This window comes from Myxocyprinus asiaticus, chromosome 3, assembly GCF_019703515.2.
Source record: "Myxocyprinus asiaticus isolate MX2 ecotype Aquarium Trade chromosome 3, UBuf_Myxa_2, whole genome shotgun sequence".
NCBI classification, from domain to species: Eukaryota; Metazoa; Chordata; class Actinopteri; order Cypriniformes; family Catostomidae; genus Myxocyprinus; species Myxocyprinus asiaticus.
Window position 1 is genome coordinate 43,419,577 of NC_059346.1, and position 22,003 is coordinate 43,441,579.

Here is a 22,003-nt window from a genome sequence, read left to right on the forward strand (position 1 = left end):
GTGCTATCAACTGTAGAATATGTAGCACACATTTTATCTCTGGTAGATGAAAAAAAAATTGCCCACTAATTGTAAAGGCCGATTTATTCTTCTGTGTTGAACCTACGCTGTAGCCTGACATGCACCTCTTCAAAAATGTAACTGTGCATCGCGTCGAAGCAGACCACAGCAGCTGTGATTGGTGCACTATGAAACCAGAGACTGCCCCCCAGGATGATAACAGCGTTATCTGTGGTAGAGTCGCATTTTATCCAGTATTATTTTAATATCTATGCATCATATCACACTGTATTTGGACTCTGGGCCATGAAAGCAGTTGTCTCAATTTTTGTGTTCTGTTTGTGTTTCATGGTGTTACAAGCAGAATGCGACAAAAGATATCTGTTTACAGCTTATAAACTCTAAAAGCCTTCTCAGGGCTTTTACTTGATACTAATTTGATATGTGAGTGAAATAATATGTGTTGTATACTTCTCACTATCTTTCCGATCTGCATGATGATTTGACAGTATATTTGATAGTATAGTCTACAGTAAATAATCATATTTCATAAGTTATGGAAATGGAACATTTGTAATTAATCAGCAATTAAAAAGTACCTGGTAAGAGTTGGTTATATTGCCTGTATGCATTGTAAAGTCTTTCAAACGTAAAGCTGTTGCCTCAAAGTCTTATTTAAATGGTCCGTAATAACACCGCATTTTTTTATTTTCATTTTTATATGTATCTTGTAAATTATTTGTTCTGTTTTAGATGGACTCAAAAAGTATGTGCTAGTCATTTCATTTTGACAGTTCTGGGTTATAAAAATGCTGCAACCAGAAATGCTCCAGGACCAGACATGAGCAGTAGTGTTGCAATCCCTTTGTTATTGTTTATGTCTATAAATGGTCTATATATCAGAGTACAATATTACCATCTGATATGCAAGAAGCTAAGGAAATCTACATTGTCTCAAGATTAAGGTCCTCTGAAGCTTGACTAAACTAGGATATCCAGGATGTTTCTATATACAGTACTGTGCAAAAGCCTTAGGCACATAAGATGTTTCACAAAAACATTTGTCTTAAGATGGTTATTTATATCTGCTACTTTAGTATGTCAATAGGAAATGTACATTTTATACTCCCAAACATTTCTTTTGCAAATAGAATAGAATAGAAGAACAGGGAGCCCTGCAACAGATGGCATGGCCCTCACAGAGCCCCCCACTGAACATCGTGTCAGTCTGGGATTACAAGAAGAGGCAGAAGTAATTGAGACAGCCTAAATAAATAAAAGAACTGTGGCGAATTCTCCAAGAAGCTTGGAACATCCTATCTGCCAACAACCAAGAAAAACTGTGTCCAGGTGTACCTAGGAGAACTGGTGCTGTTTTGAAGGCAAAGGTGGTCACACCAAATATTGATTTAGCTCTTTTTCTGTTTCCTGGACTTTGTATGATGTTAATTGATTAATGAAAACTATTTATGTCATTATTTTTTTTTAAGAAATCCTCACTTTGAAAGTTTTTCACAAGTGCCTAAAACTTTTGCACAGTACTATACACAATGGTTTTATGGGAGCATCCATGTCATGACAGTAGTAGTGACCAGTTTGTAGTAATATTAAAACACTGATGTACAAACGAGTGCTTTTTTAAAGGAAAATGATTTTTTCAGAATCAGAACTAGTTCTTTTTGGTACATTTTATTCAGGCTAGCAAGCTTCCCTGTGTCTGTGATGAGTCAAAGTAGTAATTTGTGGTCAGGATACAATATCCTGCAGTAATTTCCTCATAATTTCCATATTTGCCATAATATATGAGCTCAGAGTCTGGGCATTGATGAAACTTGAAGGAAGTCTATAATAAACACCTGTAGATGCAAATAGGACAAGATGGACTGATAAACAACAGCTAAACAACAGAAAAGAATCCCGATTCTTAACACAAATTATTAAAACATTTACTCTATGATAAAAACAAGATTTTTCATTTGATGAAAAAAAAACAACATTTGGCTTAATATGCAAATACAATAATAGATAGATATAGAAAGCTACATTTGTGCTGAGTTTCAATGTCAGACGTCAAATCCTCTGCTATAGGTAATGTTCTCTTATTATGCATAATCATTTTCTTTTTTTTTTTTTAGGTGTTGCGTCAATCTGCAAATTCTGTCTGACCCAGCCTTCATAAATAGTTGCAGTAAAAATGTCTCATCCAACTGTTGGATGCCGTGAACTACATGCTGCAACCCCACAATATGTATAATCTAAAAGCTATGTGCTTTTGAAAGCAGAGCGAGGATTGTTCTGTTACTCCAAGCGCTCTGGTTATATTGAAGTGTGTCATTCTGCATCCGGGACACACACTAAACCCCTCATTCTGATGCAATACACATCGAATCAGCATCTAAATATCATAATATCAAATCAAGCGGCAATTCCCACCCCTAGAAAAGACAGTCTTATCAGTCTTACGGCATGCAAAAACAACCAAAGCTTGTATTATCTAGAAAGAAAGTCTCTCTTTCGTATATTCATAATTACCCTCCCAAAAATCACAATGGGCCAAGAGAGTTAAAAAAAAAAAAAGGTCATTGAATAATGCACACTGATTCATAATTAAGCTAAATTATTCAAGCCAATTTCCCAGAGCTCTGACTGATTGCTGTCATTGGCAGGAAATTTGGAAATTGCACTCAGGCACTGAAACAGCTCCATCTCCTTCAGAGCAGACCTACTTAACACTGGCCCCTCTGGGGCTCCATGATGGCACAGACTTTCAGCCCTGTCACTCGCAATACCCATTCTGTACAAATTAGGTCCTTTAAGTGATACCCTCTCTGATCACGTTTTATTTCTAGGTTTTTTTCTTTTTCATGATTAAAAGAGCAGAACTGTTGTCGAGCCTTTTATTACAAACCAATATACTCAGCTTCCAATATGAGAGGTACACATACTGTAAGTCTAAAACTCTTCTGTCATATCTAATAAATTCCCAAAAAGTTTGAGGTATTATCTGAGTTATGTCTTTTTCCATTATATGATGTGAGATGTGATGTTGTCTACAGGCAGGTTGATTGGCTGTCAGGCATCTGGATATAATAGCGAGAGATGCAGCTCCCGCACACTCCATTACACAACATGCCTCACGAGACTGATGACTGCAGCAGTTCTTACTGTTATTCAGTCTGGTGATCCCCTAGCTGTGTGTGTGCATGTGGACAGGTTTAAGTGGTTTACGAGGACTTTTTTTTAGGTTACAAACTGGAAATTATTTATAAATTATTATTCTATAAATGGGGTTTATGAGGACATTTCTAGTGTCCCCATAATTCAAATCACTTAAAAAACATACTAAACGATGTTTTATTGAAAATGTAAAAATGCAGAAAGTTTTTTTTTTTTTTTTTTTTTTTTTTTTGTGAGGGTTAGGTTTAGGGGTAGGGTTAGGGGATATAATCTGTATTTCTTACAGTATAAAATTCATTATGTCTGTGGAGAGTCCTCATAATGATAGCTGCACCAACATGTGTGTTTGTGTGTGTGTGTGTGTGTGTGTGTGTGTGTGTGTGTGTGTGCACGTGCGTGGGTTGTAAGAATTGGATAAATGAATTACTGAGACATTCAGCCTATAGAAAAGCAATGTGCAGCTGTAAATGGAAAATACAGTATGTTTACATAATTTAATGGAAATATAATGGAGAAGTATACTTGAAAACATAAAAACTTAATAACAAAAATAAATATTAAATAGCTTTTTCCTAGTTTCATTAGTCAATTTTTAAAGACATTTCCAAGCCAAATTAAGTGGAACATGAAGAATATTCTGGGTTAAATGCAATAGAGTAGCTTTTCCAGTAGCGAACTACTTTTTCCAGCAAGTAGTGGTGTAGCATGACCAAACGCTTCATCATGTTGGTCAGATTATAACTATTAGCCTTCCTTATAGCGTAGAAGCCAAACTTTTACCGGCAAAATGTCCGACGATCTGGCAGCATAATTCTGTCTGCTGATCAGAATCAGGCAGCGTCGTCTTCTTCTTTTGTAATGGCAGATCACAAACAAAAATAGTGAATTACCGCCATCTACTGAGAGCTTATTACAGCTCACTTGGATAAGAAGAGATTGTCTGATGGATATGTAAAGCGAGCAACCACAGTTTGTTTACCTTTACAAGACGTACAGGGGCAGGTAAATCTGAAAATGATAAAAGAACATCATTTTATTCTTCTATGTAACAAAGAATGTTTCAAACACTTTGTTCTTAATAGATCACACAACAGCATATTTACCTTTATTATTTTAAATAAAATAATTCAAAAAGTTAGTATTGTCTTTTGAGGGATTTTGTTTCTATTCTAAATATGTTTATTTCGCTACTCATCATCTGTGCGTTATTGGGAGCAGTGAGTGAATTATTATTATAATATTTATAAATATACAGTATACATTATTATAATACTATCATGCAGAACTATTTGATTTCTCCATTTCTTAGCATTTAATTCACTATTATTTTCATGTAAAATAAATAAAATGATTGGTAAAATAAATCATTTATGGCATGTATTATTAATCAACAATCTAGGATGACCATCCGTCCACTTTTTTTGGACCTGAACAAAGCGAACAAATATTTGTAAAGCAACCTCTGTATGTGACCTGTAAAGCTGGCACATGCATGTCAATGGCAAAACAGTCAGAAAATTAGCATGAACCCAGGTGAGGGGAGAAACAAGCCCTGAGTCTTTATTCACATATTATCCACACTAAATATTATGTGACAAGAACAAAAAATGCCAGCCCAAGCAGAGTTTGTCATAAAAATTGGATCTTTAGGGAAGTAGACTACACCTGGCCACAGCAGGACTGAAAAGTGTGAAGTATAGTATAACAATGATAATGGCATCTGATCTTTTTTGTTTTAATTTTATACTGTTGTATTTTATTTTATGGCCATAATTAACTGTATTGATGTTACTTTTCATTAAATGTATTAAATACATTTAATATATTTAATTAAACACATTAAATGTATTTAATTAATACATTAATAAATGTCATTAGTGTAAATTTTGTTATTAATATTATTGGTTTGATAGTAACACAAAAAAAATATTGCCTCATTAAGTAGTTTCAATGTAGCTAGCTACTTTTTGATAGTAACTTGTAGTGTAGCTAACTACTTTTTCAAAAGAGTAGCTTGACTGTAGCTTAACTACTTAAAGTTATGAGTAGCTTGTAATGTCATGAACCCCGCCTTTGTTGTTCCTCCCGCTCACCACCAGAGTGCTCTATCACATGGGGATTGACTTTAACTCTCTGGATTCCATTTCCCATAATCCCCGTACCTGTCACTGATTACCTGCTCACCTGTTTCCAATCTATTCATCTATTTAAGTCTCACACTCACTCTCTGTCATTGCAAAGTCTTGTTTTGCCCAGGTTGACATTTCTGAGCGTTTTCTGTGGGTTTTTTTTTTTTTTTTTTTTTTTTTTTGCATTTCCTGTGTACCATCCTGGACTGTTTACCCTGTTTTTGATCCGTTGCTGCTTGCCTACTATTACTGACTTGTTTATCTGGATTTAACCTGTGATTGTCTGCTGCCTGCCCCGACCTCTTGCCTGGTTATTGAATATCCCTCAGGACTGCCTTTGATATTACTGCTGCTGGTGATTTACCTCTGCCTGTCTGTATTACTATGTTTATTGTTTTTAAAAGCTGCACATGGATCTCAACTCCGTTGACTCATCATTACAGAAGACTTCATCGTAAACCGATCCAGCGGCTTTTTCCAACTAACCACAGAGGTCTCAGCTCCTTCATCAAACCCAGCAGCATACCCGGCCTCAGCTAGAATAATTCACCGCACCATGGATCTAGCAGCATTCTTCATTCAATTAAGCCAGGCGGACTTATCAATAAGGGAGTACTCCCATTTCTTTTCCACTGTTGCCGCTCACACTGGTTTTCATGATGCCGCTCTGAAATCTAAATACAGAATCAGACTTACAACACGCCAGTGGAGGGAATGGCCGGAGACCGGAGATTACACTTGGGGGGAATATGTGAGGCCAGTACTCAGCACACTCACCACAGAAGATCCTCCTCTCACAATCCCGGTTCCAGCTTCCGAGTCAGTCAAACCCCAGCCTGCTCCATGCCATGTCACAGCAACGCCTCAGCCTGCTCCATACCATATCACAGTAAAACCTCAGCCTGCTCCATGCCATGTCACAGCCATGTCTGAGTCTGCTCCATGCCATGTCACAGCCACACCTCAGCCTGCTCCATGCCATGTCACAGCCACGCCTCAGCCTGCTCCATGCCATGTCACAGCCACGCCTCAGTCTTCTCCATGCCATGTCAGCCATGCCTCAGCCTGCTCCATGCCATGTCACAGCAACACCTCAGCCTGCTCCATACCATGTCACAGCCACGCCTCAGCCTGCTCCATGCCATGTCACAGCCACGCCTCAGCCTGCTCCATGCCATGTCACAGCAACGCCTCAGCCTGCTCCATACCATATCACAGTAAAACCTCAGCCTGCTCCATGCCATGTCACAGCCATGTCTGAGTCTGCTCCATGCCATGTCACAGCCACACCTCAGCCTGCTCCATGCCATGTCACAGCCACGCCTCAGCCTGTTCCATGCCATGTCACAGCCACGCCTCAGCCTGCTCCATGCCATGTCACAGCCACGCCTCAGCCTGTTCCATGCCATGTCACAGCCACGCCTCAGCCTGCTCCATGCCATGTCACAGCCATGCCTCAGCCTGTTCCATGCCATGTCACAGCCACGCCTCAGTCTTCTCCATGCCATGTCACAGCCACGCCTCAGCCTGCTCCATGCCATGTCACAGCAACACCTCAGCCTGCTCCATGCCATGTCACAGCCACGCCTCAGCCTGCTCCATGCCATGTCACAGCCACGCCTCAGCCTGCTCCATGCCATGTCACAGCCACGCCTCAGCCTGCTCCATGCCATGTCACAGCCACGCCTCAGCCTGCTCCATGCCATGTCACAGCCACGCCTCAGCCTGTTCCATGCCATGTCACAGCCACGCCTCAGTCTTCTCCATGCCATGTCACAGCCACGCCTCAGTCTTCTCCATGCCATGTCAGCCACGCCTCAGCCTGCTCCATGCCATGTCACAGCAACACCTCAGCCTGCTCCATACCATGTCACAGCCACGCCTCAGCCTGCTCCATGCCATGTCACAGCCACGCCTCAGCCTGCTCCATGCCATGTCACAGCCATGCCTCAGCCTGCTCCATGCCATGTCACAGCCACGCCTCAGCCTGCTCCATGCCATGTCACAGCCACGCCTCAGCCTGTTCCATGCCATGTCACAGCCACGCCTCAGTCTTCTCCATGCCATGTCAGCCACGCCTCAGCCTGCTCCATGCCATGTCACAGCAACACCTCAGCCTGCTCCATGCCATGTCACAGCCACGCCTCAATCTTCTCCATGCCATGTCAGCCACGCCTCAGCCTGCTCCATGCCATGTCACAGCAACACCTCAGCCTGCTCCATACCATGTCACAGTCAAACATCAGCCTGCTCCATACCATGTCACAGCCACGCCTCAGCCTGCTCCATGCCATGTCACAGCCACGCCTCAGCCTGTTTCATACCATGTCACAGCCACGCCTCAGCCTGCTCCATGCCATGTCACAGCCACGCCTCAGCCTGCTCCATGCCATGTCACAGCCACGCCTCAGTCTGCGCTATGTCATGTCACAGCCACATATGAATCTGCTCCACGTCATGTCACAGCCATGTCTGAGTCTGTTCCACGCCCTGTCATGGTAAAATTTGAGTCGGCTCCACGCCATGCCACAGTCCAGCCTTCCGCGACTCATTGCTTGAAGGCCTTCACGGCCCTTGTCTCCAAGTTGAATTATCCGCCACTGATATCGGTGCGTAGGGCCACGAAGACCCTTTTCCACAAATTGTTAGTGCCACGGCCACAAAGCTGACTCAAACGCCCACCACGGTCAATGAGCCAACGGCCACGCCTGCCATGGCCAACAAGTTGGAAGCTTTGTCCGTCCCAGAGCCTGCGTTGCCAGCCTCGTCCGTCCCAGAGCCTGTGTTGCCAGCCTCGTCCGTCCCAGAGCCTGAGTTGCCAGCCTCGTCCGTCCCAGAGCCTGCACCGCCAACTTCGGCCTCCCAGAGGAGTAGGAGGAGGAGAAAGGCTTTTGCCTCCGAGTCTCAGCCTATGTTCACGACCACAGAAGTCATTTCCAAGTCTCTGCCCATGTTCACGACCACAGAGGTCGTCTCTGAGTCTCTGCTCATGTACACGACAACGGAGGTCATCTCCAAGTCTCTGCCCATGTTCACGACACCAGAGGTCATCTCCGAGTCTCTGCCCTTTTACAGGACCACTGAGGTCATTTCCCAGTCACCCTGGACTCTTAGTCTCGAGCCTACCATGGTTCTGCCATCCACAGCTCTGCCCCTCAAATCTCCCCCGGCTCTGCCTTCCATGCCTTCGCCCCTCAAGCCTCCTACGGCTCCGTCTGCCACGGCTCCACCTTCTACAGCTTCATCCCTCGAGCTGCCATGGCTCTGCCTTCTACGGCTCTGCTCCTCGATCCTCCCACAGCTCTGCCTTCCACGGCTCCACCATTCGAGTCTGCCATGGATCCACCTTCTACAACTTTGCCCCTCGAGCCTGCCATGGCTCAGCCTTCCATGGCTTCACCTCTCGAGCCTCCTACAGTTCCGCCTAACACGGCTCCGCCCTCAGAGTCCTCCATGGCTCCAGTCTCCAATCTGGGGTCATCACCCAGGCCTCCTAACTCTGTTTCAGCTCTGTGGTCATCAGCCAGGTCTTCTGATCCAGTCCCTACCCTGAGATGGCCTCCTGGGTCTCCTGGCCAGCCGCCTGATCTGCTCTGGTCTTCTGGGTCTCCTGGTCATCCACCTGATCTGCTCTTGTCTTCTGGGTCTCCTGGTCATCCACCTGATCTGCTCTGGTCCTCTGGGTCTCATGGCCGTCTGCCTGATCTGCTCTGGTCCCCTTGGTCTCATGGCCATCTGCCTGATCCGCTCTGGTCTTCTGGGTCTCCTGGCTGTCCGCCTGATCTGTTTTGGTCTTCTGGATCTCCTGGCCATCTGCCTGATCTGCTTTGATTCCCTTGGTCTCATGGCCGTCCGCCTGATCCGTTCTGGTCTTCTGGGTTTTCTGGTCGTCCACTTGATCTGCTCTGGTCTTCTGGGTCTCCTGACTGTCTGCCTGATCTGCTCTGGTCTCCAGGAACTCCTGGCCGTCCGCCTGACCTGCTCTGGTATCCCTGGTCTCATGGCTTCCACCTGGTCTGCTCTGGCTCCCTTGGTCTCCTGGCCGTCCACCTGACCTGCTCTGGTATCCCTGATCTCATGGCCGTCCGCCTGGTCTGCTCTGGCTCCCTTGGTCTCCTGGCCGTCTGCCTGATCTGCTCTGGTTTCCTTGGTTCCCTGGTCGTCAACCTGATCTGCTCTGGTTTCTTTGGACCCCAGCGTCACCTGCCTCCTCACTTCAGGAGCCGCTGCACATTGATCTCAACTCCGTTGACTCATCATTACATGTAGCTTGTCAAACTACAGTTTCAATGTACCTTCCCCAACACTGCCTGAATGATAAAATAAAAACAAGTCAATTGTTCAATCTTTAAATTTATTCAAATAATCCTTTTGAGGACTACTTTTCAAGGTGGAAAAATTACACAATTCAATTTTTTGGAATTTAGTTTTTAATGAAAAAATTGGCTAAAATACTTTTGTGGGTGTGTTTAAATATATTGTTTAAATATCATTTTGACATAAGTCTGTAAAACTGTATTAAATTGGAAACAAAAAGTTTGATATGTTTGGATTCCTGATTGTTTGTTAGATTATTTCTACACTTAAATAATAAATGATGTGATGTAAGTACGTATATGTGTGCAGTATTGTATGTGTGTGTGTGTGTGTGTGTGTGTTTCAGAGACTAGAGCAGGCAGACCGCCATGACAGAAAATGCTAATGTTAAATCACAAAACGCAGCAGCTTAATGAGCAATAATGGAGGCCCCACCTTGCAACTTACACTAAAAAAAACTTTCTTCAGTTCAATATACTATGTTCCATTGTGACACAAATACCACTAACACAAGTCACAGATGTAACTTCATAATATAATTCTGTAATATAAAATCATCAAAACAGAATCCCGACCCCACAAACATTTTGCCAAACCACAGCATTTCAGGGGGCTTGGTCATTGTTTGATTCATCCACTCAATTCAACTGACATGCTACATTAATAATATCACAAAAGCAGAGCTGTTGGATTATGAAAACCTCAACCACTTTGCATGCTGTTCATTTCCATCACAATAACACACACACACTTATATACTCCACCAGATCATTAATAGATGGTGACAGATGGATTTCAATGCCGGAGACAGACATCAGGAAACAGTGAGACATCATCCCTGATGCTCCAATCAGGCAACCAATCTAGGATCAGCTATTGCCAAGCTGTCCACACAAACCTAACAAACAAAATAAGCATTCATACAGTAACTCAAGGTTAACACACAGAGAACACACTCAGCCTTATGATGGAGTCTGTCAACAAAAAAGCAAGAACAGATATAACATTCTCATTCATCACTGCTGCCACGATTTGTCTTATTTCACACATTATTGTTCTCAGAGCAGGTTTGTTCCTTTCTGACAGCTTAACAGAGATGGGTTGAGTTAAAAGGAGAGAAATATACTGTATATTACCCTTACAGTGGAGAGGTTTTGGCAGGTCTCTATGGGCATATCAATGGACTCATGGAAGACATACAACTCTCTTACAGTGAGATGAGTCATCTTGTGACCAGCGTGCACTTCTGTTGCCCATGGCTGCAAATACTATAAAGGATGTGGAAATCCTTTAGTGAAGCACACCCTTTTAAAACGCCTATTTGGGGAAACTGTCATTTTGTACCATTTACAAAAGACAGGGCTGTAAAGACCCCGTGAAATCAAAATTAGAGTGTTGTGGCTTTTAGTCTGTCAACTGCAAACCTCAATTCCAAAAAAGTTGAGAGAATAAAAAAGAAGAAACTGAACTCAATAACCGTGTTTACATGAATGTTTCCACACTGATTACACTTAAAGGAATATTCTGGATGCAATACATGTTAAGCTCAATTGACAGCATTTGTGGCATAATGTTGATTACCACAAAAATGTATTTCAACTTCTCTCTCCTTTTCTTAAAAAATTTAAATATCTGGGTTACAGTAAGGTACTTACAATAGAAGTGAATGGGACCAATCCGTAAATGTTAAAATACACACTGTTTCAAAAGTATAGCCACAAGATATAAACAATATACACTACCGGTCAAAAGTTCTGTATTATAATTTTTTTTCTTCACATTTTAGAATAATAGTAAAGTCATCAAAACTATGGAATAACATAAATGGAACTATGGGAATTATGTTGTGTCTAAACAAAATCCAAAATAAATCAAAACTGTGTTATATTTTAGCATCTTCAAAGTGTCACCCTTTGCCTAGAATTTGCAGACATGTACTCTTGACATTTTCTCAACCAACTTCTTGAGGTATCACCCTGGGATGCTTTTTAAACAGTATTGAAGGTGTTCCCATCTATGTTGGGCACTTAGTGGCTGCTTTTCTTAATTATTTGGTCCAAGTCATCAATTTCACAAATTTATTTTAAATTTTTTTTTTAATTAAATTTGAGTTTTATAATAAAATAAATTAATATGGTGGACAATTATATTTTTGTCTACAAAACTAATTTCAAACATTTAAGCATATGCCTTCAGATCAAAAGATTTTTAAGATCATGAGAAACATTTCAGTCAAGTGTTTCAAAACTTTTGACCGGTAGTGTATGTTAACATGTGTTAAAATGATTTAAGTGTGATAAAATCACTGTAACCTCAATTTTTGCTTTTTTTTAATGACAAGGAGGGACAAGTCAAAATTACTTTTTGTGGTCGACATTATGCCACAAATACTGACAATTTTTGCCCTTTACCCTAATTTTGGGGTAAAGGGCAAATTTATATATATATGCGCATGTATGTTTACTTTTTACGTCAAAGCAGAGAATAATTTGATGATTTCAAGTCTCATGTAAACGCAGTTTTGTTGCGTTGTCTGATTTTTTTTTTTAATAAACTGTTTGTGTTATTAGTGTAAGAAACAATTGAAAACAGTACAAAGACAATACATATATTAACTTTTTTTTTTGCTGTAAATATACAGTACAGTCTCATTTTAATTATGCCTGCGACACGTTCCAAAAAAAAAGTTTGAACAGGGGACCTTTCCTTTTAACAAATTAGCAATCATTTGGGAACTGAGGACACTTGAAAAGTAGCTGCTCAGTCTTAAAAGCCTTGATATACAGTACTGTGAAAAGTTTTAGGCACATAAGATGTTTCACAAAAACATTTGTCTGAAGATGGTTATTTATATCTTAAGCTTTAGTGTGTCAATAGGAAATATACATTTTAGGCTCCCAAACATTCTTTTTGCAAATAGAATAGAATAGAACAGAAGAACAGGGAGCCTTGCAACAGATAGCATGGCCCCCACAGAGACCCCCACCGAACATTGAGTCAGTCTGGGATTACATGAAGAGACATAAGCAATTAAAACGGTGAATTCTCCAAGAAGCTTGGAACATCCTATCTTCCAACAATCAAGACAAACTGTGTCCAAGTGTACCTAGGAGAATTGGTGCTGTTTTGAAGGCAAAGGTGGCCACACCAACTATTGATTTAGCCTTTTTTTTTTTTTTTTTAACTGGGATTTGTATGATGTTAATTGATCAGTGCGAACTATTTCTGGCATTAGTTTTGAAGACATCATCACTATGCAACATTTTTCAAAAGTGCCTAAAACTTTTGCACAGTACTGTAAGTCTTCAGGTGCTACAGCCATAAAGCCTTGGAGTAATCTTTTTTTGACATAATACACTCTTATGTAAGTTGTACAGTGCCTTCCTTTGTCCCAATGTGCCATTGAGCTTTATGTTGTTGTTTTTTGTTTTTGTTTGTTTGTTTGTTTGTTTTGTTTTTTCAGTTCTTATCTTGCATTTTAAGTGACATGAAAATTGCAATAAATACATTTGGCAAATAAAGCACATCCTGTTTGATAAGTCAGCACAAACCTACTAGGATTGGACTGCAGTGGTCACTGACTTGTGAAGAGTGCTGATTTGTTGCTAAATAAACATGCTAATTTCATTCTTGTGTCTTGCATTGAAGTTAATCAAAGAGAAGATTACAAACATGCAAATGAAAATGTATGAAGAAGTCAGTGCAGAGCCGAAGAGGAATCAAGTGTGTAGGGAGGAACAATTGTTTTGGGAAATCAAACTATGCAAAAAAGTAATTTTAGCTATTCAAATTTCAAACGCAGCAAAAGACAATTCATCGGATAAATAAACAACGCTAATCTCAGTGTATTCTATTAGCAAGAGGAGTGAAATGTTAGATTTTCAAGGATTACCCAGGTTGCCTCTCAAGGGAGTGTATGACTGACTGCATGACTCACAAACACACAGAAATGAAGCTTGTGTCTCGGGGGCAGGTGAGCTGCTGACGTCTCTGCTCATTATTTGAGTGTGTGTGAGTCAAAAAGAAAGAGTCAGAAAGGTTGTAGACAGATCTGCTGCCCCATCGATCAGCCCCTAATGAGCCAATTACTGCTGGATCCTGTCATTCAACAACACAATAATGCTTTTCCTCACTCATGACACCAGAGCAGCTCAGTCAGGAGTAATGGGCAGGGATGTAAAAGTCATCTTCTCATGGCTGAGAAACACGTGAGTCAAGGTGACCAAAGCAGGAGATCTTTAAAAGCCTGGGCTATGTCTTTTAAACAGAGAACCATCAAACTGAAAAAGACATATCATGTAAGCATAACAAAACAGGGGGTTGATTCAAAACACCCATAGATGGCAGCAGATAGTGTGGGACTCATGTGGAACCAGAGAAGAAACATTTAGCCCACCTGAAACGGTTTGTTTCAATTGTCAGTCTATTGAAACTAGAGACATAATAAAGGGATGAGACAGCCCACTCATATACATATGAATGGCTGAAATTGTAAGGCCATATGTGGCAGCTCTAGCCCCAAAAATAGCAGCTGCAACCAGACAGAATCTCAGAAATGTGGAAAATTTAAGAACACAGAGAAGTTCAAGTAGTGCTAATATCTAGAGTTAGTGAGAACTGGTTCCTACCTCCTCTGTCCCTGATTGCCAAATTATTGCCCTTCTTCAGCACAATATCCAGTTGATACATTGCTGGCTTTGACGGGGGAGGAAGTTCTTCATTACTTGTCTTCACAATGTTGATGCTCTGCAGGGGAAGAGGAGAACAATAAGGTGGTCAGACAGAAATACAAATTGCACTTGTATCTTCAGCACATACTTCAGGGAATCTATACTTAGTTTGTTGGGTATGATATGAAGACTCTGAACATCTAAATCTTAGTACAGACTGCTTCTTCTTTCCAATATAATGCAGAAAATTAGACTAAAATAGATCTGCTTCAAGCCTCTTTTTCTTAACTGTAAGTTAAAATGGCACAAAGATAAGAGATGACGTTTGCATTTCACCTCTGGGAGAAATCCTTCCCCTTACAGTTACATAAAGTCTGCCTCTACTGTCACAAATCCAGGCCTCACAACCTTGAGATATTCAAAAGAGCCACCATTCTCGACTTGCCTCCCCTTCTGAGAAATTTCGAGGAAGAGTTCCATGAGGGTCTGGAGATATTAATGCACGGTTAATATTGTGATAAGGAAAGTACTTAAGAGTTGCAATGCTTTTGGGCAGATCATCAGACCTATGCAAGATTAGAGAGCAACATTAAAATCTGATTATACAGCAACAGAAGAACAATTGCTAATTTCATAGAAATGAATGTAAGGCCAACCATTACAGAGGCACTTTGATTTACATTCTTTTCTTACTGTTTTACAAATGGAGTTGGTTTTGAGCAGGCACATTCTTATCTAAAGCACCACACAAGGCTTTTACCTCTGAGACAGTCTATCTCCATCTGCAGTATCATTATTATGGTATACATATCCTAAAGTATATAGAATCTTCACCTTTGAATTAACAAAACAATAATTCAGCAAATTCTGCATCACCAGCTTCTTGTAAAAAGAGATAAGTGGTGTAGTTTGCCATGGCAGTGTATAAAAATAATAATGTTTATGTGACTCAAGGAGACATTATTACAAAATATGTGTTAGTTAATCTTTTTTATTTATTTTTTTACTGCTCGTAGGACTTTGGGGACAGTCAGGTGCTAAGTCTTAAAGCACCTGGCTGCAAAATTGTCCCCAAACTCTAAGTACACACACACACACACACAGAGACACACACGCACACACACGCACTTTACTCAGCTATCTATTTTATATATGTATATAATCACTATTTCATTTATGTATGGATCGTTTTTCCAAATTAAGATGTCCCAAAATGTCCCCAAAGAGAGGATTTGTCTGATTTGGCTCACTTTTGGGTACAAAATTGTCCTCAAACTTTAGCTAAGTACGTACACACACACACACACACACACACACACACACACACACACACACACACACAACCTGTGCTCCCAAATATCAATAGCATCAGCTGAGCAAATGTCATTAGGATTAATGGGAATGCTAATGCATAAATCTTGATTTATGAGTGCACCTTTTAGTACATTAGAACAATTCCCAAAAAATGGGCAGTCTCATGATAAATATGCCGCCGTTCTCACCTCAGTTCGGATTATTCTGTCACAGGCTATGCAATCTTCAGATTTATAGCGCATTTAATCGCAACTTGTTTCATTACATGCATAAATATACTAGTTTAGTTACATTATATTATGGATGTATTCAAGTCCTACCGGGAAATTCTGACTTATTCGGACTTATATCATAAATACGATGTTATGTGCGTTCAAGTGTGTCACGTCTAGATGTCTTTTATTTTCAAATTTAGTTCCTATTATGTCATGTGATTTCCTGTTCCCTCATGTGATCTTGTCATGTGTTTCCCCTGTTCATGTGTCTTGTTTTCAATGGTTCATTGTTTGATTACTTTGTTATCAGTTCTAGTTTTTCATTGGTTTAAGTTTATTAGTCTTGTTATATTGTTTATAGTTCTGTCTGTTCATTGGTTGTCTTGTTACCCATGTCTGTGTATTTATGCCCTCATGTTTGTCATTGTCTCTCGTCAGGTATTGTGTATGTAACCTTGTTGTTTTGTTATGCCAAGTCAAGTTTATGTATAGCCATGTCAGGTTCATGAGTCAAGTTCATGTTTATGTTTTGTTCAAGTTCCTGTTTTTATTTAGTTTACATTTGTAGTTAGGGTTTTGGGTCCACGTTTGAAAAATAAAACTGCACTTGGGTTCATCACGTCATCGTCATCATCTCTTTGTTTACCACATCGTTACAAAGTGATTCAAGTTGGAAAGAACAAACCCATTTGGCAATTCCATATTTCTTTCTCTTTTTTCACTTACTAGCAAAACAGGAAGCTTTTTTAGGACCAATGAAACAAAATGAAGATCAAAGACATGCATTAGGTGTGTAATTAATGCTTTATCTATCTATTTTATCATTCTAGTGCTGCCACATATAATAATGGGAAATGTAGTTTTGATGCAAATGCTTGTCGCTGCATAAAGCAGCTAAATTAGTCTTATTTTCTGGCAAGTTTTATCAAAAGTGCACACAATTAAACTGCAGTCAAAATCCTCAAGTATACAATGTAAACACCTAACCCTAAACTTGCAATACAACAACAATATAACCAACCAACAATATAAAAGACATAACCAAATACAATTACAGTCGCAATAATTTATAAAAAAAAAAAAAAAAAAAAAAAAAAAAGCACTATAAAAGTATTCCAAAAGACTCGTGTTGCATTTCAAGTCTTCTGAAACAATACGATAGCTCCAGAGTGAAACTGAAGGTTTTAATCATTGAATGTTTTTATTCTTCCTCTTTGTGAAGGCAGTCACATCTCATTATAAAATTCACATCCAAACATTAGAATGTCACAATTAGTCACAAGACACACGAGGGCCAATGGCATTTGACATCGCTGACGTCAAAGCTGTCATAATGCTTGTTGCAATTTTGAATGCCTACAGCAACCATATTATCACCATGATGATTTGTAGTAAAAACATGTTAACACCCTATTACTGTAGTAACACCATGGTTAATTGCATTAAAACAATGGCTTCCGCCTAAAAACATAGTTCCCTATCTGTCACTCACTCGACGTTGTGTCGATGTAGTGACACTACGGGTCACTCTTGGGAGCCCGAGACACCTCTGGTCTTTGATAAAAGGCCAATGAAAATTGGCGAGTGGTATTTGCATGCCACTCCCCCGGACATACGGGTATAAAAGGAGCTGGCGTGCAACTACTCATTCAGATTTTCTCTTCAGAGCCGAACGGTCGATGTTTACTGAGCTGACTGTTCATTCACCTCTGCTGGATCTGACAGCGAATTTCAGCGCTTCTCCCTCCTCTGCACTGGTGCACTACAGAGAACGCCCCTGGGCACTTCGGCAGAAAAAAGAGAGTATATTTTTCTAAAAGAGCGGCACACACGGAACGTCTTTTTAAAGACGCATCTTTTTAAAGATGCCTTTCCGTTTGTGAGTTATTCCTGGTTGCGGTCGTTACCTCTCAACTTCAGACAGTCACAATCACTGTCTTTCGTGTCTGGGCGCGACCCACATGGAGATAGTGTTCATGGATGGTTCATGTTCTCACTGCGAGAGCATGACCATGGCAACGTTGCGGTCGTGGCTTGCTTTCATAAGAAAGCAAGACACCCCAGCGGCTCCCCGCCTTGGTCCTTCTACCTACGGGTATGAGGCCAGCGCGGCTAGCACTGGGGGTAATTTGGGGACCCCAATGGGACCGCCTCCGCTGGGTATCCCCCTGCGTTCACGTCGTCCCTGACGGCCAAAGCCTACAGTGCTGCTGGACAAGCCGCCTCTGCCCTGCACACCATGGCTCTCCTGCAGGTCCACCAAGCCAAGGCACTAAAAGAACTGCACAAGGGTAGTTCTGCCCCAGATCTGATGCAGGAACTGCGCTCAGCGACCGACCTCGCTTTCTGGGTAACGAAGGTCACGGCGCAGTCTCTCGGGTGGGCGATGTCCACATTAGTGGTCCAGGAGCGCCACCTTTGGCTCAACCTGGTCGAGATGGGTGAGGCCGACAAGACACGGTTCCTTGCTGCCCCCATCTCCCAGGCTGGCCTATTCGGCGCCACCATCGAGGACTTTGCCCAGCAGTTCTCGATGGTGAAGCAGCAGACAGAGGCTATCCGGCATATCCTGCCCCGGTGTGGCTCAAGATCCTGCACCCTGTCTGCTCATCACCAAGGGTGTCCCCCTGCAGTGACTGCACCGGCTCCACCGCAGCCCGCCCCTTCGGCCCGGCCCCGGCGTGGAGCCCACCGCAGGAAGCAGATGAGGGCCGGGTGGAGAATCTTTTGTTGCCTTTTTATTTGATTTCGCTGCATGCCCAAGTGGCTGCGGTACCCAACAGTTCAGCAAAAGAGCGGTTTCCTCGTTCCCTGGGTCACATACCCGGTGTGCACGGCCGTCATCACAACCACGTCCACCTTTTTACGCAATACAAGCGGATAAGCCCGGGATAGCCGGCTGGGTGTATCGCTTGCACATAGCGCTTTTCACCTCCTCTGAGCTGAAGACGTGCGCCATTAATTCCCAGTAGTGTTCACAAACTATGTTCCCTGGTTGGCTTCCTCTGAGCCCTGTGACAGTCGAGTTTTTGGAGAGACTCGCTGCTGGCCCAGTACACGTGCTAACTAAGAGCCCTGTTCTGGGGTAGGTGCTCCGCATGTGGCGGTTCCCTGTAAGGTAACCCCATGCGATGTATATCTTCTGCTAATTCATTTCCCTGTTGGCAAACTGTGTCTTCCTTGGACAGAGCTCCCTCTGCCACAGTCTCCATGTTTGTAGTAACACCTCCCCCATTGGGCAGGATCTACCATGAGACTTCTCCACATGACATACTTCCGACATAGTTCGGCAAGGCCATGTGACGTATTTTCCACTTAAATATCCCCCCTCTCTCTGGGTGAGGTGTGGTCTCCACAGTGTCCTCCCCTTGGGAGGGAAAAGTCTTCAAGTCTTCTGAAACAATACGATAGCTCCAGAGTGAAACTGAAGGTTTTAATCATTGAATGTTTTTATTCTTCCTCTTTGTGAAGGCAGTCACATCTCATTATAAAATTCACATCCAAACATTAGAATGTCACAATTAGTCACAAGACACACGAGGGCCAATGGCATTTGACATCGCTGACGTCAAAGCTGTCATAATGCTTGTTGCAATTTTGAATGCCTACAGCAACCATATTATCACCATGATGATTTGTAGAAACTTGACTTGACAAAAGGCGGAATCAAACCTGGGTCGTCCGCACACAAAACGCACAACTACACCATTGTTGCACCCCACACCACTGCAGCAACACTATTGGGTGCAGTTTGTCTTACATTAACTTTCTCTGTATTTACCAGAATTTTGGAGTTCAAATAGTTGTGTAAGTAGCTTTGACATTTTGAAAACTCACTTTGTGTCCCATAGCAAACAAAACAATGAACAAATTCATATCATTTTAAAATGTAGCCTTGGGTAAAGTATTGAAATCCTCAAAAATGTATTGAATACTGCATCAGAGTGACATTTAAAATACAGACAAAGGGCAACATTTTGGTGATGCAGGCAAAGGACCAAGAACATTTTGGTGGCACAGGCAAAAAGTCGCTATAGGAACATACCATTATGAGAGTGTGTTGCCCCAAAACAGAGCATTAAACCAGAACACTTGGTTCAGACTCCATCTGGTCCATATGGAACCGTGCAAAGTGAGCCACATCTGTGATTAATAAGCTAATGAGCAGACTGAAGGTTTAATTGGTCATGGCTGATTACAAAGTTATCATCATACCATAAAGATAATCAAATGAAGAAGAGACTAAGAAAAATGGAAAGGGTTAGACTTAGAGAGAGGGAGAGAAAGTATGTCATATTCACCTGATCCTGCCAGTTTATATTACACTCAAAACAGCACATGAATAAACAAATACAATCTCAGTGCAATGCTTTCTTTTAAATTGAAAGAATTCATCATTAAAAACATGCAGCTGCATGCAGCAGCAGTCATTCATCAAAAACTCTCTTATTCAGCCTCTTGAGAATGACAGAGATTTGTGCCCCCAGGACTTTGCTATTGTTGTTTAAAACTTTATTTCAGTTTTAATTTGCACATTATGAGGATTTCTGTTACCTAGCTGCAACTGATTTAGAGAGGTGTAGGGCATCATTAAAAAGTTTCAGTCTTTTTCAAAATCACAGTCTATTATTAAGCATTTTACAATGACATAGCCCAGTACTATTTTAAAACTATTTCTGTAATTTTATATAGAAGAATATAACTGGCTGATATAGTTGATGCGTCATTTGTTATCAACTACAGAAAGACAGTCACATAACTAATAATCCAAAATCAAATCCAAAAAATTTGATAAATATAAATAATCCAAAAATCTCCTCTGAGAACTGGATGTGTAGAGTGAAAGGATCAGATCACTGAACCTGGTCACATTAACTAAATGAATAAAAAAATATTAATAATCTATAATCTGTTTTCTTTGGGATCAAAAGGTATTTGTTGAATCTCTTTGTTGTTTTGTTTGTTTTCTCTGTTGTAAGCGATTTATATTTAAAATTAGACAAATCTGAACATGATATTGCAATTTCTGAAGAGATAAAGTGTCTACTGTATATTTAGTCCTTTAGTGGCTGTGTTTTTCTTAAATATAAGCTTGCCTGGAATAGATATGAATACAAGGTTCTAGCTATCTGAAATTTAAATACCAGGTGACACAGCTGTTTTCATTTGTAAGAAAGAATGAGCTCCTTTATTTTAGAGTAACCTGTGTCATTTGTAATTGACTGAAACAATGTCTTTGAAATCAATAACTAGTGTGTGTAGGCAGTGCTTTGGTTAAACAGGTCAGAACAAACTATACTGAGAACTCCATGATAAAAACATTATTAATCACTATTAACTGCCAAACTAACATTTATTTAGCAGTTTAAGTGTCAGCAAATCGATTCCTCTTGTCTATTGTTTGGTGCATGCACAAAACACATTACACTTAGCAGTCATTTACCAAGTGCAGCAACAAAATAAACATTTGAAGAGGTTTCCCTAATAAGACAATTCATCAAGATAAAGAAAATCTTTTACTCTCTTACCTTTCATTTGCGTCTTTAGGGTCAAAAAGCATTCACGCATATGAGCAGAATGATCGGCGCTTTACACAATAAGCAGCTCACATGAATAAAGGATGACAGTGATGAAGTTTCAGTCTCTGGAGTCTTATACATACAACACAGTAAAGAACGTATGATGAATGGAGTTTAGGATATTCCACTCCACAGGTGCATCATTTCAGTGGACAGATGGCCCGGGTAAGAGGGAGGTCAGTAAGGTAAAATGGTAAAGTGAAAGGACACAGTTATGGACAGTTGTGTTAGAATTACTCTTAGTGAGAGCTGTATGTATCGCTGTGTCTAAGTCTGTGGTAATCTATAACAATTTAGATTGAGAAGCTCTAGGTAGAAGCACTGGAAAATTAGCTTAGCTATTGTGATACCAACAAAATATTAGTTTACAAAAGCACTTTGAAAGATATGGCCTATAGGTAGTGCAATTTGACTCTAGTCATTCCTGCACTGTATTTTACAGCTTCAGTGGTGTATAATTTTCAACAAACAGAATTGTAAAAAAAATAAATAAAAAAAATAAGATTAATTCACCTTTAAAAAGTGTTCTTTGAAATTTAAATAAAATAAAATATTTGCTATGTCCCATCTACACACACTTGCGAACCAAGCTCACTCAATTT

General features: G+C 40.9%; 1 protein-coding gene across 4 annotated transcripts in view; it reads right to left on the reverse strand.

The window, feature by feature from the left end:
* The window catches only part of LOC127416940 (multiple C2 and transmembrane domain-containing protein 1-like), a 313,291-nt gene that overhangs the window by 160,742 nt on the left and 130,546 nt on the right, over window positions 1-22,003 (reverse strand). For all 4 annotated transcript variants that reach the window (XM_051656578.1, XM_051656568.1, XM_051656558.1 and 1 more), the window contains exon 2: window positions 14,252-14,369. In XM_051656578.1, the coding sequence (XP_051512538.1) occupies window positions 14,252-14,369 (118 nt within the window). The remainder of the gene's footprint in view (window positions 1-14,251; window positions 14,370-22,003) is intronic.